Source organism: Anastrepha obliqua, chromosome 3 (assembly GCF_027943255.1).
Source record: "Anastrepha obliqua isolate idAnaObli1 chromosome 3, idAnaObli1_1.0, whole genome shotgun sequence".
NCBI lineage: Eukaryota > Metazoa > Arthropoda > Insecta > Diptera > Tephritidae > Anastrepha > Anastrepha obliqua.
In genome coordinates, this window is record NC_072894.1 from 48,801,382 (window position 1) to 48,818,934 (window position 17,553).

At 35.4% G+C, this 17,553-nt stretch overlaps 1 protein-coding gene across 7 annotated transcripts in view; it reads left to right on the forward strand.

The window, feature by feature from the left end:
• Window positions 1-17,553, forward strand: part of LOC129240183 (protein encore-like) — an 85,265-nt gene that overhangs the window by 30,795 nt on the left and 36,917 nt on the right. For 4 of the 7 annotated variants that reach the window (XM_054875791.1, XM_054875793.1, XM_054875790.1 and 1 more), the window contains exons 1-2: window positions 10,625-10,922; window positions 11,065-11,217. The exons of 1 other annotated variant lie outside the window; for it this stretch is intronic. In XM_054875791.1, the coding sequence (XP_054731766.1) occupies window positions 11,089-11,217 (129 nt within the window). In that variant the 5' untranslated portion in view covers window positions 10,625-10,922; window positions 11,065-11,088. Of the gene's footprint in view, window positions 1-782; window positions 801-10,624; window positions 10,923-11,064; window positions 11,218-17,553 lie in introns of those variants that run through there. 2 more of the 7 variants (XM_054875789.1, XM_054875788.1) reach the window with 2 other exon arrangements.

Genomic DNA, 17,553 nt, shown 5'->3' on the forward strand with positions numbered 1-17,553 from the left:
CAAATGACCTTGCTTTGGGTACAGGGCGCTTCTCTCTCTTGCTGATTGATGTGACAATCGTACATTTCTGTATTCACTTCCGCTAGGATGCTTGATCTATACAATTAGTCTTCAGCATTAACTCTAACTTACTTACGTTACTTTCATAAGAGATTTTTCGAAAATAATGCAAGGCAATGTAATTGAATTTGAGAAATTAAATTTTTTTCAAAAAGTTGCTGTCGAATTTTATTTGTACGTATGTACATACTTATGTACTTAGATAATACAAACTGCAGAAAAAACAATAAAGTCTACACAATAGAAAAATCACCCCATTATAAAGTTGCCCAGTTTTAACCTGTTTCACTATGAGCCTGAGTGTACGATACCTCTCCGTATGCTCTCTTCTTCTTTTTCTTTGCTCTCGCACATATTTTTATAAGCTTTAGCGCGAACGTTTGCATTTTTCCCACAAAGGTGCCGTTGTAAAAAATCTCTACAAAAATAAATTTTTTTTCAACTCAGTTTCACGATTTCAGTCGAGAGCATGCAAAGTGGCAATGATAAAGGTAGTGCCTCTCTCGCCAACAATCGGAAAATATAAATTCACTCACGCGCCACACTTGATTCTAACAAAGGATAAATACAGAAATGAGAAGAGCGCGGAAGGTAAGCAAGAATAACATAAACTGAATGTTGAAATAAATCTTCCCAGAACTGCTTGGCCCAGTATCAATTCGTACGTTCCCCATAATGTCTGTCATAATAGTGGATACGTCGTGGTCGCCTTGTATGGAAGCAAATCAGCAGAAACAGGAGTATAAAGCTCAGTTATTGCAATAGTGTTGTAGCAACCAAAACAAAAAAAATCGAAACAGGAAACAAATGTGTACAAAATTACACCAGCACTAGTAATGAAATGTTTGAATAAACTTGTATTGTTTTTCTACAAAAATTTGCACAATTATGCGCGACTACTCTGAAGATGTATACAAAGTTAGTTTAAAATCGAATTGAAATAAATTTAAAACGAAAAAAAAGTCAGCAATGCTTGAAATAATAAAAAAGGGTTAGAAATGTAAGTGGATAAGTGGTAAAACAATTTAAGGGAAATTAATGTAAAAATACTCGATATCTATTGCCTTCAGCCCACGTAAACTTTGTGAAAAGTTGTGAATTGTTCGTAAAATATAGAAATATAGTGATTTTGTATAGAATGAAAAAATTTTCTTCTTTTTCCATCTAAACACACATACTAATGCAAATGCACAAGCACACATTTTTCGCAACTTCGTCGCCGACGCTCTCGTGATTTTGTTACTGGCGGACATCGCGTTTTCATCGTCGTGAATAACAATCAAGTACCAGGCAATCCGAACAGCTTGCTGCAACATTGTTTTTGTGCTGGTCGTCATTGCCGTCGCCGTTGTAGTTGAACATAGTGGTGTCGTTGGACGTACGGACGGACGAACAGTTGACGACTTGTCAGCCTCCATCCCTACGGAAGGGCACTTGCAATAAAAAAATCGAAAATGTAAAAGAAAAAGAAAAATAGCAATGGATTTTTTATGTAGATATGTAAATGTTTGGTATTCAAACACAAAAGTGTTTTAAATTTAATAATATCTGAGAAAAGTCTGATCAAAATAGAAAGGGGTGTGTAGGAGTGCTTGGAATATAATATACTAAAAGTATTTAAATATGTAAATCAAAAATTCGAAGTGAAATTAATTATAAAAGTTATTTCCAAGGAAACAACCATTCAAATACTTTCGTCTAAAAGTCATTTACAAATAACAGTTTTTAATAAACAACAAAAAGTAAAAAACACCCATTGAATAAAGTCAAAAAAACTGTTTTTCGTGTAACCCAAAAACTTATATCCGGAAATGCATCACATTTTTCTTGCATGCGTAATATTAAAAACGACAAAAGCGCAACAACATGAAATGACAGGGCAACTGTGCTCCTGCCTGTGCCAACAAAATATATGAAAACAGCAATGCACTATCAAAGGAGCTGTACAACAACAATCAAATGAAAAGTTTTCGGGCACAAAATAAGCAAGTGAATGAGCACGCTTGTGAGAGATTTTAAGAGAATGGACTTGCTGTCAGAATTGTGGACTTTCTCAATTCAAAAAAATTTCACCACCCACTCATACACAGAATCCACAATCCGCTGTTTGCAATGCAACTGTCGATTAGCTCAGCAAAAGAAAAAATGAGAGGAGGTGAACAGTTGAAATGGGAAAACACAGTCTACATATGTAGTAGTGTTGCCAAAGTGTGAATATAAAGTAGAAAAATGTGCAGAAAAGTTAAAAGTCACTGTCAATGATTTTCTACTAACTTAATGAATAATTTAACATGCAATTCGAAATTATAAAAACCGCTTTTGCTTCCAATGGCTCTACTTCATGTTAGATTAAAACTGCTGTACTCTAGGATGGAGAGTATAACTTTGCTGTAGGAGAGAGAAAAAGTACGTTGAGTCTCTTCTAAACCGAAATTGAACTTTATAAGATCGATATACTCCACTTATCTTATGACTTCCCCGACTCGAAAGGCGTCGCCTGGCGGGAGCAGTGCACTGTCACAATGCAGCAAGATCGTTCTCTTCGCTTCTTCGTTTTGAAAATTTGTACTAAAACAACTTGTGTACATCTAGTCCGTATATACATATGTACATATTATGTCTGGATGTCAGATAATGCCTCGTAATGACAGTTGTTATTAAACAAATATTACTCATATTTAGGCTTATTAAGTTTAGTGCATTCAGCAGGAAGCGGTTTTTTTGCCAATTTTACAGGCATATTTCTCATGTATATTCTTCTCGAAAGTTTAGTGAGTTTTATTATTTTTCTATTAGATTAATTAGTGGAGCGCGTTTTGGTTAATTATTTCCTCCCATTTCGTTCCTCACTCAGTTGAACGGGGGGGTTAAGGTGAAAGCGCTATGGTTCTAACAAAATAATATATTTATTGCATGAAACATGCGATGACCGCATAATTTCACATAAGAGATCAGTTGGCATAGTACACAACAATTAGTTAGCCTCCTACCTACAATACACACCTATGATTATTTTTTGTGGGCTTATGTGAATTCGGTATCCTACATCGTTAAATTGTCGGTGTGCCAAAAACTAGAAATCAGCATTCTCCAAAAAGTGATTGAAAATTTAGTTTTTGAGTTATACCCCATAATAAGATAATCTTACTAATAAAATCATGCACTCAAGGTCTGTAGCACGATATTTGTGTGCGTCTGTTATTGTTTTTGTTTTTTATATAAAATTTCCATCTTCCCTTGGTTGATGTTTAACTCTCAGCACACATTAATATTATCTGTAAAGTTGTAAAGATATTCAATGATTAATTTTAAAAACTACATTTCGGACCTTATTTTGCATCTTGAAGCAAATTTTCTGAAATTTTTGAAAAGTGTCTCGAGTCTAATTTACAGATTTTGTTATATTTTAACCTTTATATTTTTTGAAGCTGTAACCTTTTGGCAATCCTAAACAGCAATACAAACCATTCAGTTGCTCTTCGCACTTTCTTTCTCTACAATACTTTGTCGAATCTAGGGGTGCACAGCAGAACTCTCCGCTCACTACGAAATGTGCTCTTTGTATGGCCTCATGAAGTGAATTTATAGTGACGTTGTAGAGAATTTTCCGCACTACGAGTAGTATAATCAAAAGCACGAGGTGCAGACACAGACACATACAAAATACGAATATGTAGGTATGTGAAATGCCCCATTGTTAACCGAATGGATTTTTGGCGTAAGCGATTTTCAAATGAGGCAGGCCAAACCAGCTAACATCAACCACCAGCTGTAGTCATGCGTATGCATACATGGGTATGTATACGTGTGTATTTGTATATGCGTATATCTACATACATATGTATATACTTATGGCTGTGCTTATGGACAACTGCCTAAAAATTATAAAATGTTTGCAACAACAAAATAATAAGGTCCGTAGTATACATTCATGCAAACATGCATGCGTTGTACGAATTAAAATGCGATTAGATTTTGTGTCTTTAAAATGAATGTGAGCTGCAAACTGTATTTCATTTCTATTTTGCAAAATGTTTGCATATACATACATATGTACATATGTACCATATGTGTATATGTGTTTCTTTCGTTATCTCTCTGATGGTCAGCTTATGCTTAAGTCAAGGATACCCACGTACATACATACTATAGTGGTTGTTACTATATGTTTCTTTGCTTTTCCTCTTTAGATTGTGTACCTACAGTATCCATTTTTCCTATGTACACATTAATTGTAGGCCGTATATCAATAAAAATAATCTTTCTTTTATAAGCTACATACATATGTATGTGCACGTGTACATATATATAAGAATGTTTAATGTCTACATTATTTTATATTTTTATCTGTCTATTCTTTGTTTCTACCATTCGCTCGTAAAATACATATATTTATGTACAAACAATACCTATGTATGTAAATATGTATATATAATACATAAATATGTAAGCATGTGTGTATAATTGCACTCTCTTTCGCTCTTAGCTAAAATCAGAATAGGTGTACTCTTTGATGATAGTACATATTTTACGCCGCCATTGCTGGTTTCCTTCTTGGTCACTGCAATCGTTGTCACCACTCTCGTGTACAACATTTTTGCCCCAAATTTCTCGAACTTCACCTTTTTTTTGCTACTACTGCTGGCTATCGAACTAAAACAAACACATCCATATGTTCTGTTACGTAGCGTGTATACATATACGCATATTTGTATGTATATAAACCCATATATACATATATATTCGCAAGTAGCCTGTTCGATACCCCACTATTCGTAACTCTCGCTTGCGCTGGCTTGCAGCTGTTGTTGCAGGTAGTTTAACTCGCTACTGCTTATTTCGTCCATATGCATGCAAATATCCCCCTCTTCTGGTATATAGTACGGCACATATCCAATGTTGGTTGTTGGCACCAAAAGCAAAGGATATAATATGAAAGCACACACATATCAACTTATGTACAAAGACATATTATAATATACACATATGTACATACACGTACACACGCATAGATAACATCCGCATATGTAAATATAATTTTTGAATTTATCGATGCATAGTGTTTACTTGTTAATATAATACATATAAACACGCACACACATGCATACACCAACTTTGGCAGCACATGAGCTGTGAGGAAAGTAGGTATATAGATTTCTTCATTTGGCGTGCTCGGTCGTTTATGGGTATTTCCCCATCATTTCGCACGTTTTCGCGTTCATTTCTTCGCACGCGCCACTGATGTGAGACACCTTTCTCAGTGCAATACGAGCACATATAAGTACAGACATATGGATGTACATATGTATGCATAATCAATTAATATTAAATGAATTGTTTGACCAAATTACTGTGTTATTATTGTTGATCGTATAATTTATGGTAAAAAATTAAGTGAGCATACGTATGTACACCTGTGCTCATAAAATAGCAGGGGGGCATATTGCAAAGTTTCGACTTTTCTATTTTTATTAAATTTATTTATTTATTTTATTTTTCTTCTAAAAATGTAGTTTATACGACAACAAAAACCACATAATTCGAAGTTTAAAATTGTATACCGAATTTTAAAAACTTTAACAAATTTCAAATTTTTAATCAGAATCTTCTGGTATAATAGAGCAAAGTGCAAGTGGCAATTTATGTTTGCTGGCTGTTAAGACATTTTCCTAAAAAATTATTTTATAACATTTTCCAGCATTTGTTATATTGGAAAACATGCATAAAACCGTCAAAGTTATCAAAAATCAACGCTAGTTTCGGGCCACCTTGCACTGCCACAAAATTATACAAAATGTGAATAAACTATAAAACTGTATACCCAAAAATTCTCTAAAAGATCTGACTAAAATTTTAAATTTATATGAAAATTTGTTGAAGTTTTTAACATTTGGTGTAATGCCACAATTCGCCGTAACCAAATGGGTTGTTGCATAACTGCCATTTCAAAGTGGCCTGGATCGATTCTCCGAACATAAAAGATTAAATAATAAATAAAAAAAAACGTTTTAAAAAGCGCTCGCCTCTCGGCAAATAATAGCAAACTTCCGAGTGTATTTTTGCGAATGAAACATAACTGCAGGCCCCTCCATTTGGCGAAATCAAGAAGGGGCATAGCACAAATACCAATTACGTGATATATGTATATAAATATAATGTTTGAAGCTTTAACTTCTATTGTTCTTGTTGTATTATTAATATTATTTATAATAATTATTATTTACAAAAAGGCGCCTTCGATTCGCCACTTCTCTGCTCACTATTCTGGGCTGTGCTCACTTGACGAAAAATTTGCATGTGAAAGCAATAACAAAGTTATTGAGCCAGATTCACCTGGCGTGTGTGGTTATACAGCAAGGCGAATTAAATACTGAAGGAGGCGTCTTCCTAAATAGTTAATTTATTTTTCGCGATTATGACAAGGATGACGTCATGCTCCATACCAATACAAAACAAATAAAAAGAGGAGGAGTTACGTGTATGTGAAAATTCAGTGAATGGTTTGGTATTATTGTGATATGTGATTTAAACTAAAGCAAAATATTTCAACTAAACTAATTAAAGCAACAAAAGTCTCCCTGTATGAACGCGGTCTAATGAAGCTCTCATGAAACAGAGTTGGCAGCATTGGAAATAATGAGTTATACCAGTTTTATGAGGTACAACCATAGGTGAGGTTGATATGGTTGCCCAGGGAATGGGCACACTTGGACGAAGAAGGATTCGTCCTTTGTGATGATATTATGGAGGGGTGAGGCGGGAGAGAAAGACCGATGGGATACGGGGAGAGGGCGGGAAGAGATGGTGCTGGGATGGTTAGGAGCGTGTGGATTACGAACGATGACTATATTTGCGTCGACCGCATAATGCTGCTGATGAAATTCATCAGATTTTTAATGTCAGCACCAGCTATATCAGCAGGCGTGGCAAAAAAGTAGGAGCCAAGATGCCTAGATCTTAGCCCAGCCAGAGCTGGGCTGCTAAGGAGAAGGTGCTGAGATGATTCCACCTCATCCTCCATACATCCAGCGCAGAAAGGACTCGAGGCGATTCCAAGTCTCACAGCATGCATTCCTCGCGCATTGTGTCCAGAGCTCACGACCATACTCGCTTGCGTCAAGTCTTGCTCGATAACTTTGTAGTTACTTTCACAAGCAAGTTTTTCGTCAAGTGAACAGAACCTAAACGTAGCGAGCAGTGAAGTGACTTACGATAAATATTCATGACATTTAAATTTATATTGAATATTAAATTGGTTGTTCAACTTTTATGAAAGCAATTGCAAAAATATTGCTAATAATAATTATTAATAATTTTATTTCAGTAAAATTGTGGTATTTTTTTTAAATATATAGTAGCCATCGTTCAAATAAATAATTACCAAAAATTTAGTAGGTATGCAAAAACTGTGATAAATTGGCACAACACTGATTCGAACGAAAATAGTATTATAAATATACAAATAGAACTTAAGTGAATGCGTTATTTGGAGAAAATCAGCAAGATACTTAGCGGAAACCAACCTAATATCCGGACCCGGTGACCTACTCTGAAGAATTTGATGAATTTGCGGACTTTTTTTTGCAAAAAAAAATTACCTCTTTTTAGGTGGGTGCACTTTGCATGCATACTCAAACATTTTTATAATAACCAACACAAAAAACAAAAAAGTAAGTTATGTAAAAAATAACGCCGAGTTTGGGCCTAGGCGGCGAATGAAACTTAGATTCTTTGACTTATCTGGGAAATAAAAAATATTTTTAATATATAAGTCGTATATGTTTTGCCCGTTAGATGCCTCACAATGTATGTATATATTGCAGTGATTTCAAGGTGACAATATGCTTTAAAAAGGATCTTTGACAGTTTTGTGTTTGTTGAAGCCCACCCGTTGTGTGCTACAATGGAAATAAAAAAATATAAAAATATTTCTGTTTATGGCCCCATTCAACATCATCATCATTTAGCATTACAACCTAGGGTGAGTTTTAGACTTCTCTTCGATATTCTTCCAGTCCTCTCTGTCTCTCGCTAGATATTTCCAGTTGGTCACTTCGAGAGTTTGTCGTCTGCGTGGGCAACCTTTACTTCTCGTTATCATAGGTTTGTGCTGTCTTCCATTCTTAGAACATGTCCAATCCACCCTAGCCTTTGCGCTTTGGTGAATTTGCTAATGTCCTCGCCATGCGTAAATTGGAGAGACTCTTCGTTGGTTTGTATTATGTAATCACCTCTTTCGTTTAGCCTGGGGCCATATATCCTCCTGAGTATCCTTCTCTCAAAGACTCTGAAAGATTATTCTTCGGGTGCTGTCATGGACCACACTTCAGAGCCATATGTAGCAATGAGTCTCGATATAGTTTTATATATACTTAGCTTGCTAGTCCTAGATAGTATCTTCAATTTAACCCTCCGTTGGACACCTTTTCTAAAACCTTCGGTTGAGCACCCGGGTCTGGTCGTTTTTTCGTCCTGTGCGAGGGTTCTTTTTAAAAGGTTATATCCATAAATCGATAGAAAATTAAATTTTAGGAAGCTACCTGGAAGCTAAAGTCGTTAGCTATAATAGAAATATGTTAAGTTCACTTCTAAAGTCGAAAAAGCCAGTCGGGCTAGACCCGGTTGCCGAACGAAGGGTTAAATAGGTGCATATGTCCAAAGTATGCTTTCCTTACATTAATTATCCAGTCCTGAATGCACTCTCTAGCGCGATTGTTGTTTGTGATTAGAACGCGCAAGTATAATACTTGAATTTATCAATACCTTCAAAAGTGGATTTACTTAATGTTATGTTTTACGGCCTTCTTCTCTCAATACTTCTGAACAACACCACCTGCTGTTGCCTCTATGTTTTCGATTAAATCGTTAAGGTAGCGCTTGTTTCGAGCAAGCTAATATAAAAATTTCTTACGATTAAGAGCATACTTAATGTATCATGGCATGTGTATGACAGTCAGTGGTAGCTTTTGAATATTTTCAACCCACTCGCACATCAACTTGCGAAAATGTATTGCAACCCTTTCCCCTCTAAGTAAATAGAAACGTATGATATCCTTCCTTTCGTTTTTATTATTTATGTAGATTTACAGTGCATATTTATTTACATATTCTGCTGCTGTTCGCGCAGTATTTTGTAATTTCGTGGAAAGTAGTACCGGAACTCCCTCAAATATTCCATGTTAGTATGTGTTATATACGAAAACACACATAAATCAATGCTACAAATTGATTTGAAATAATTAGAAAAAAAAATGTTTGTGAAAAGTCCCACTTGCAACGGTTGGCTGCTAAATGATTTGGGTTTGTTTTTGGCATTCGTAATGTTTATGGCGCCCCCCGTAGCCGAATGAGTTTGTGCGTGCCTACCATTCGGATTTCAAAGAGAGAATATAGGTTCGAATCTCGGTGAAAGAGCAAAAGAAAGAAAAACGTTTTTTCTAATAGCTGTCGCCCCTCGGTAGACAATGGCAAACCGCCGAGTGTATTTCTGTCATAAAAAAGCTCCTCATAAAAAAAATATTTGCCGTTCGGAGTCGGCTTAAAACTGTAGGTTCCTCCATTTGTGGAACAACATCAAGACGCACGCCACAAATAGGAGGAGGAGTTCGGCCAAACACCCATTTATATACATATAATGTTTATGCTCCTCAATTTATTACCGCGCTCTCAATCAGTCGTTCTTCAGACGGTAACGTAATGACATTGGTTAATTTTTTTCGTATATCACTAACACATACTTAATTTTTTCGTAAACAAACCGATTCATTACCCCTGCTACGTCAGCCCATCAGCAGATTCTGTCAAATTCGCTGAGAACCGGCTAACGGCCTGATATGTGCCAAACTATTAAAAATCTTTTCACCGTGCAATTGCATTACTGTTGTTGTTTTCCAAGCATACAGAAATATTTTTTATTGATTATTTATTACTCATTGTGAATTCCAGATTATACAACAGACATTAAGTTTAGCCAATAGTCAAGTATGGGTGCTTTCGGTGTACAATAAAAAATCTGTGTATATGGAACTATCCAAAACAACTAAAAATAAATAATTGTGTAAAGCAAAAGAAAAACAAAAAAAAAAAAAAAACAAAATAAACAGTGTTTATAAAGAACGATGTAAAAATAAAAAAAAAAAACGATTTGTCTAACGCAAAAGAGCTTTAAAAAAGGAAAAATTACAACCCAAGAAAAATATACGTAAACTTATTGTTGTAATTTGTAGTGATGCGCTATTGTGATAATAATTTTCCCTTTCCCTGAAAAACCAAATCAGAAAGTTACATCTAAGAATAATAGAATAAAAATTTCAATTTTACATAATATGTACTTACTAAAATCTATTAGTGACTTTTTTTTTATAAATTAGTCGCAATCCGCGAAAACCTTCGAGATTTCCTGAAAAGAGAAATAGTTTTCGACTTGTGTTCATTTATGAAATCTGCTAATATTTCGGATATTTTTTAAAGTTGTGATTTTGGAGTTACTCCAGCGAATAAAATAATAAATAATTGTAATGAAAAATATGTAATAAATAACAAATCACCAAATCACCAATCACAGCACAAAAATCCCTAAAAATGTTCATTGAAATCTTTTGTGTACAAAATCGAATTCTTCTGTACGCTGCACTGCCAACTCGCTTATAATGATAAATTTAAATTCAAAATGAATTCCATCAATCCATATTTCTGAACGGAGGCAAAAAACGAAAGATAAGCATAGAACAGGAAAAGAAAAGTAAATATCACGCAAAATGGGTGTAATGGTGTTGTATAGTGAAAAACGTAAAAACTCCTTTCTATTGCCACAAATAAAGTTTTGCAAATAGTTGTGAAATTGCAGTAATTTAACACTTGAGGTAAATTTGAATGCTTGTGCTTATGCCATAAATTTTAACACTCACTTTTCATACTATTATAATTAAATTCTCTTTTTTTTAATTTTTACGATGAATGCTCCTTAGTTAGTATATAAAATAGTTTCCTTTTCCTTATTTACAGAATTTAATTAAATGAACTGTGATTATGAGTTCCACAAAATCGCAAGTAGCAGTCGCTACAAATATTCCAAGTCTATCATCATCACAAACTCAAAAAGAGTACAGTACTGAAGAGTCTCTAGGTCGGCAAAATAGTTTCGGCAATAATCGCAGAGTGAGTATATTTAATTCATAGATTTTTACATATAAAATATTGTTTCGGGATTGTTTGTAATACAAGGTGGCGCAAAATTATTAGGTTACGGAATAAATTCGTAGTGTGGGCTTTTATTTAAGCAAAGAAGTTGTTAAGCCTGTTTTTTAAGGAACTCTTTGTTGTCGAAGGTAACGCTCTTCATATGGTTTGACAGAAAGTGGAAAAAATAGTAATCGGTTGGTGCAAGGTTCGGAGAATACGGCAGATGGTGAAGGACCTCCTATTCGAGCTCTTTGAGTGCGGCTTTGACGACTTGTGCAACATAGAGTCTGACGTTGCCATGAGGGAGTATGGTTCAACCATGTCGATGAGGTCTTTTCAGTCGAATTACCTTATTCACGCAGTGGAACTGGACAATGTAGAGCTCCTTGTTAATCGTGGCATTCTTTTCTAGCGTTTCTCAGTGCACTTTACCCTGTCAGTCCCACCAAACACATATCATAATCCTCTATGGATGCATATCGGGCTTGACTCTCGGCTTTGGCGTATCTCCTGGCGCCACCCACTCCTTTCTTTGCTTCATATTGGTGTACTCTTATAGGCCCCATTTCTTATCTCCCGTGACGATTCGGTACAAAAAGCGCTGTTGCGCGATGGCGGACGAGATGCTGAGAAGCCATTTGACTTTCTTTGTTTTTTTTCGTTGTAATTTTTCGATAAATCCCATTGAATTAAGGTGATTGAGAATCGTTTCATGATCGCAGTTCCGTTTTCAGTTTTTTCTGTCAATTCACGACTGGTTTGGTGACGGTTTTCCTTCAAACGTGATTTGAGACGTTCTTCATCATTCATTCATAAGTCCTTCCGCTGCGGGACGTGTCATCGACATCAAAGTGGGCATTTTTGAACTTTTCAAACCGTTTTCGTTTTGTAGACTCGCCTATGACACCTTCACCATACACGTCGCAAATGTTGCGGGCAGCTTCGGCAGCTTTTTGACCTCGATGAAAAGCAATGAATAGGAGGTATCGAAAATGTTAAATTTTGCCTCTTGGGTATTCAATTTCTAAGCCTCAAAACTAATAAAAAATTAAATAACTCAAAAATATAATTAAAATAGTTTCGTACAGCAGAAAGAGTTCTATCGCATGAATACTTACCCTTTGCCAAACAGCAAACAAATCGTTATAAAATAAAATAAAAGAAAATATATAAAAGCGCTATAAACTTATTTCCCAACCCAATAGTTACCCTATCGGAAGATGTATCATTTTTGCAAATGGTGTCGTACATCAATCATATTTGATTCTCATGACAAAAATAGCTACAGTATACAAACAGACAAGCAATGGAGCACGTGAAGGTCCAATTAAACACTTCCATCACTCAAAATTATTATTTTTTTGTTTTTTAGTAAATAAATTATTCAATTATTCTGGGAATGAGAATGATTTGCCCACGTGGAATTCGCAATATAACTTAAAGCAGGGAAGATACGCTCTTTCCGGTTGAAACGCGTTTTCTTTTTCAACATGGTATCCTTTTAGCTCGATGCACTTTACTTAATAATGCATTAAATAAATAAATATTTCTCCTTCCAATTTGTATTTATTACCAAATCACTTAAATTCGGTCAAACACTCTCTACACCAAATCACACAGGAAATAAACACAAAGAGTTGAATCTAGAGAATTTGCTAGATAAACGAGCCATTTGGGCCCTAATTCTTGTAATATTGTACGATTACCACCACGCATATCCCCAAAAACTATGTCGTCCAATCTCATTAGCCGGCAGACCTACCCTAGCCTTCCGTCCTGATCTTGTATGAATTAATTATATGTTTTGTTCTCATTACCTAACGGCGCAAATGCCGTATCCGATTGCGATTGAACAGCACCAAACTACTCTTTGAAGTTGTCAAACCACTGTATTTGTTGCCAATAATCCTGTCCTGCAGACAGGCGTTGTATATACAAATATTTATGCAGAACTGAAACCCCATGATAAGCTTGTAGCTTACTCAAGTTCGCTGAGCATCACCCTCCGATCGTCCATTATCATATCGTGACCATTTCTGGTGTAGTGACCTGAATAAGGCGACCAGAACTTGCGTTGTCGCTCATGGAAGTGAGCGCTGAAATATAATAACTTTCATGTCTCCATTTTCTTTCATATTAATTATTTGTAGCAAAAACTGAACTTTAGGAATTTGAAGAATCAAAATCAGCAACTCTAAAGCCAAAACACCGTATGACATCTTTATACTATATATGGAAACGGCAATAAATTCTAAAGATGATGAAAGGGAAATGGGATGCATTCGTTTAAATGATTTTTTTTCATATTTTTGTATTTATTTAATTTTTTTTCTTATAAAAGAAAGAATTAATTTGAATAAAGTTAATGCGAAAAATACTATCCCAAAAATTACTTGGCATAAGAAATCCACTATTTAATACATTGAAGAAAATATCTTAATTGAGATTGGGAATTCAACAATGACTATCCTCCTTATTTCCGTAAATACTAATATTATTATATACGGGAGCGATAAACAAAGATTGAACCGCAAAGGTGGAATATAGGAGATATAATTAACATAAAAAAATGTCCAAAACTATCGGTAGTGCTCATACAAAGTTGATCGATCTGAGCAGCTGATGAGCGTGAAACTCGATTTAAGGCAATTAAAACTTCCTTCTTGCAATTTCTGCGGAAGGCATTCCTCTTTTTTCGCTTGATTTTAGCTAATATTGCAGCTTCTTAGCAGCCTCATGGTTGCAAGCTGCTTAACGAGCGTCTTATGGATGTTTATCGATTTCTTGTTATTTATTTTTTGCACAGATAAAAATTCTGTGTGAAGTATTCTGTTTATACAAGTACGTACGAGGTGTATTAAAAAAGTATCGCAAATTTTGTGTTTTTTTTAATTATTTATTTATTCATTAATACCTATTTTGTCCTTTTCAAAGTAATCCCCATGAGATATTATGCTCTTGTGCCAACGTTTTTTCCTATCTTCGAAGCACTTCAAAAAATCATTTTTTTTATCTTGTTCAGCTCCACCTTCGATGCCGTCTTTATCTCGTCAATCGTAGCGTAGCGTCGTCCTTTCATGGGCCTCTTCAGTTTCGGAAACAAGAAAAAGTCACAGGGACCCAGATCTGGGGAATACGGTGGGGTTGTTTTTGGGCAAAAAGTCGCGCACAAGCAACGATGTGTGAGCAGGGGCGTTATCGTGATGCAAGAGCCAATTTTTGTTCTTCCACAAATCCGCGCGTTTCTGGCGGATTGCTTCGCGCAAATTGCACTTAACTTGCAGGTAATATTCCTTATGACCCTCTGGAGCAAATTTGGGTCGTCGCGGACAGAGTCCAACATCTCATTAGCAATGATCATGCGATGCTGATTTTGGTCGAAATTGAGCAGTTTTGGTACGAATTTTGCGGCGACCCGTCTCATGCCCAAATCATTGAAAAAATCGAATGGCAGGAGCGAATCGATATATCTAGGTCCTCAGCAACTCCTCGAACAGTGATTCGACGATTGGCCAATACCATTTTCTTCATTTCATCATTTTTTTCGTCTGTTGTTGAAGTGCTAGGGCGTCCGGCACGCGTTTCGTCGTTCATATCTTCTCGGCCTTCTGAGAACACCGATAAACGTTGCTTTGGTCCAAAGTAGCTTCTCCGTATGACACAGTCAACATTCGGAATGCATTCGCGCACTTAATTTCGTTTTTCACATAAAATTTGATACATGTTCTTTGATCCATCTTTTTGAATAGGTAAAAATCGAAGATGAGCCGAAATACGTGCAAGCAAAGCGGCTGTCAACCATTAACTGAACATTAAAAATGGTCGAACTCGTCGGCATTAGTAAGAGACATGAGTACCAACATATCGACACAAAAAAATCGAAATTCGAATATGCGTAACGTGCGAAAGTTCAAAATTTGAGATACTTTTTTAACCAACCTCGTATACATGCGCACATCATTGTCCCATTAACTAAGCTTTTATTTTGTATCTAATCTTATTTCACTATCGATGTGCAAAGCTCCTATTTCCTTAGTTTATATTATTCGTCTACGCTAAGGCGGCAAATTCAATAAATCTTCCGCGGATGTTTCCTCTTCAACACATATCATGTGCAGCTGTCGGCGTTCATCCTTTTTGTGCCATTTATTACTATGGATATTACTAGAAATTCATAAAGTAAGCCTCCATTACTGCGCAATTTCCAAAATAGAGCTTATTAGCGCAAGCATTTTCTGATTTCTAGTAAACAAGATTCTCAACCACCCATCAACAGTGAAGTGAGAACAGTGCGTTGACTGTTTGATGAAAGAAGGTACTTATCCTCGTCTAGTAATTCAATCCTCTTCAATTCTTTGCCTTTTCGATAAATGCTATTGAATAAATTTGAAATATATTATAGCTCCTCTTCTATACAAGTAACTAGTCAATTTCAGATAGGCTTTACTTCGATTCTTAACACCGAAGAGTACAAAACCATTGAGAAGTATTTCGTACCGCCTACTGTAGGAATTTTAATCACACCCAAATGTTACAGTGAACGATGAAATGAAAAGCAAGACGAATGAGCAAATATTCAATTATTGAAATTTGCACTTGAGAGCTAAAGTAACCAAAAGCTAAATAATTTATTTATTTTTATGAAATATAAGTTTACAATAAATAGTTGCATTCCAGAAGTAAGGCAACTGTCGAAGAGGCTATCGGCCTGATAACCAAAAATTAAAAAAGGCAAAACAATGTTTCATTAAATTAAAGCAATGTATGTTCAGTAATAACATACACATGATTTGTACATATGGTAGTATATTTTCCTAATTCGATGAACTCAAAGTAAAACGTGTATTTTCGCCATTGGCAATGCGACAGTTGTTTCAATTTAACAGCAAAGTTGATACTGATGGTTAAAGTGGTGGGTATAGAAGCTGTTTGAAAAGTAGGTCAGGTCAACGGAGTATAGAAGCCTACGCAACGTACCATATAATGTATATTCACTTCGCATATGCATACATACACACGTATAAATATAATATAAGGAGTATCTTATAGCAAGAAGCAATCGGCAACAGCATCACTGAGCATTGATCGTAGGTATGTTGCGTATACGCCGTGTTGTACTGTAAGATGGGGGTCCCCACATGTGTATTTAAATACTGCTACAATGAAAATTATGCAGGCATTTATTTGTCTGAAAACTTATTATAGACACTTATAACATCGTCTATACAATGTTTAGTGGAGGATGGTTCGGTGGTCAGAACTTTACGCAAATATTGAAAGTTTCTAACTTTCATTCAGCTGAGAGTAACCGGAAAATATTGTTTTACGTACATTGGCGACTAATGTTAAATGGTCAACACTGGTAGAAATACTCCAAAATACTTCTGCTTAGTACGTTCACGCCGAGGCCGACTTTCACGTTGTGCGGTCGTTTGTTTGCGAAAGCGTCGAAAAAGCCTACGATGATGCCCTTTTAATGGGTTGCCAACATTTGCCAATAAAACAGGGACAACTATTTATGGATATGCACCTGTAATATCCGAACCCTCTAGAGGATAAGCGCATATATTTAACGGTTTGCGGTCCGTAAAAAATATAAAAGTTACATAAAACTGAACAAAAAGAGATTTTGGACATAGTACAATATTTTAGATGTAGAAGTGGTCGCTTTAGCCGAATGAGCTGATGCGTGACTTCCATTCGGAAGTGCACAGGTTTGAAGTTTCGTGCATGAAACACCAAATGACGAAAAAGTGTTTTTCTAACGCGGTGGCTACTCAGAAGGCAATATAGCAAACGTCCTCTGACAAAAAAAAAACCACTGATAAAAAACTATCTATTACATAGTATATATATATACGAGCGCCAATTATATGGTATATATATGTATATATATTAGATATATCAGAAAATGAAACATAACCTTGTGACTTGGTTTGCGATTATTTACTTTGCTTTAATATAAATAATCATGTTTAAGTGCTATAATTTTCAATATACCAGTTGTCGTTAGCGATCTAGATTTTACTGGCTCAGCTCATTAATTCATTAACAATATGCATGCATGTACTTAATGTAGTTTTAATTTTGATACTTAAGGGTCGTTTGAAGATTAGAGAACAAAGTGAATATCCTTTGAAAACGTAATACATTGATGTGTCCTTACTTTACACCAATAATAACCTTAATATCAAATTATGTATCTTCATTCCGATTGACTTCGTTCTTTCTCAAATGTTTGCTTTGATTTCTGTTTCTTTCAAATGCAAAGTACTGCAATTTGTAGTGACATCGAATGGTATGTTTTGATAT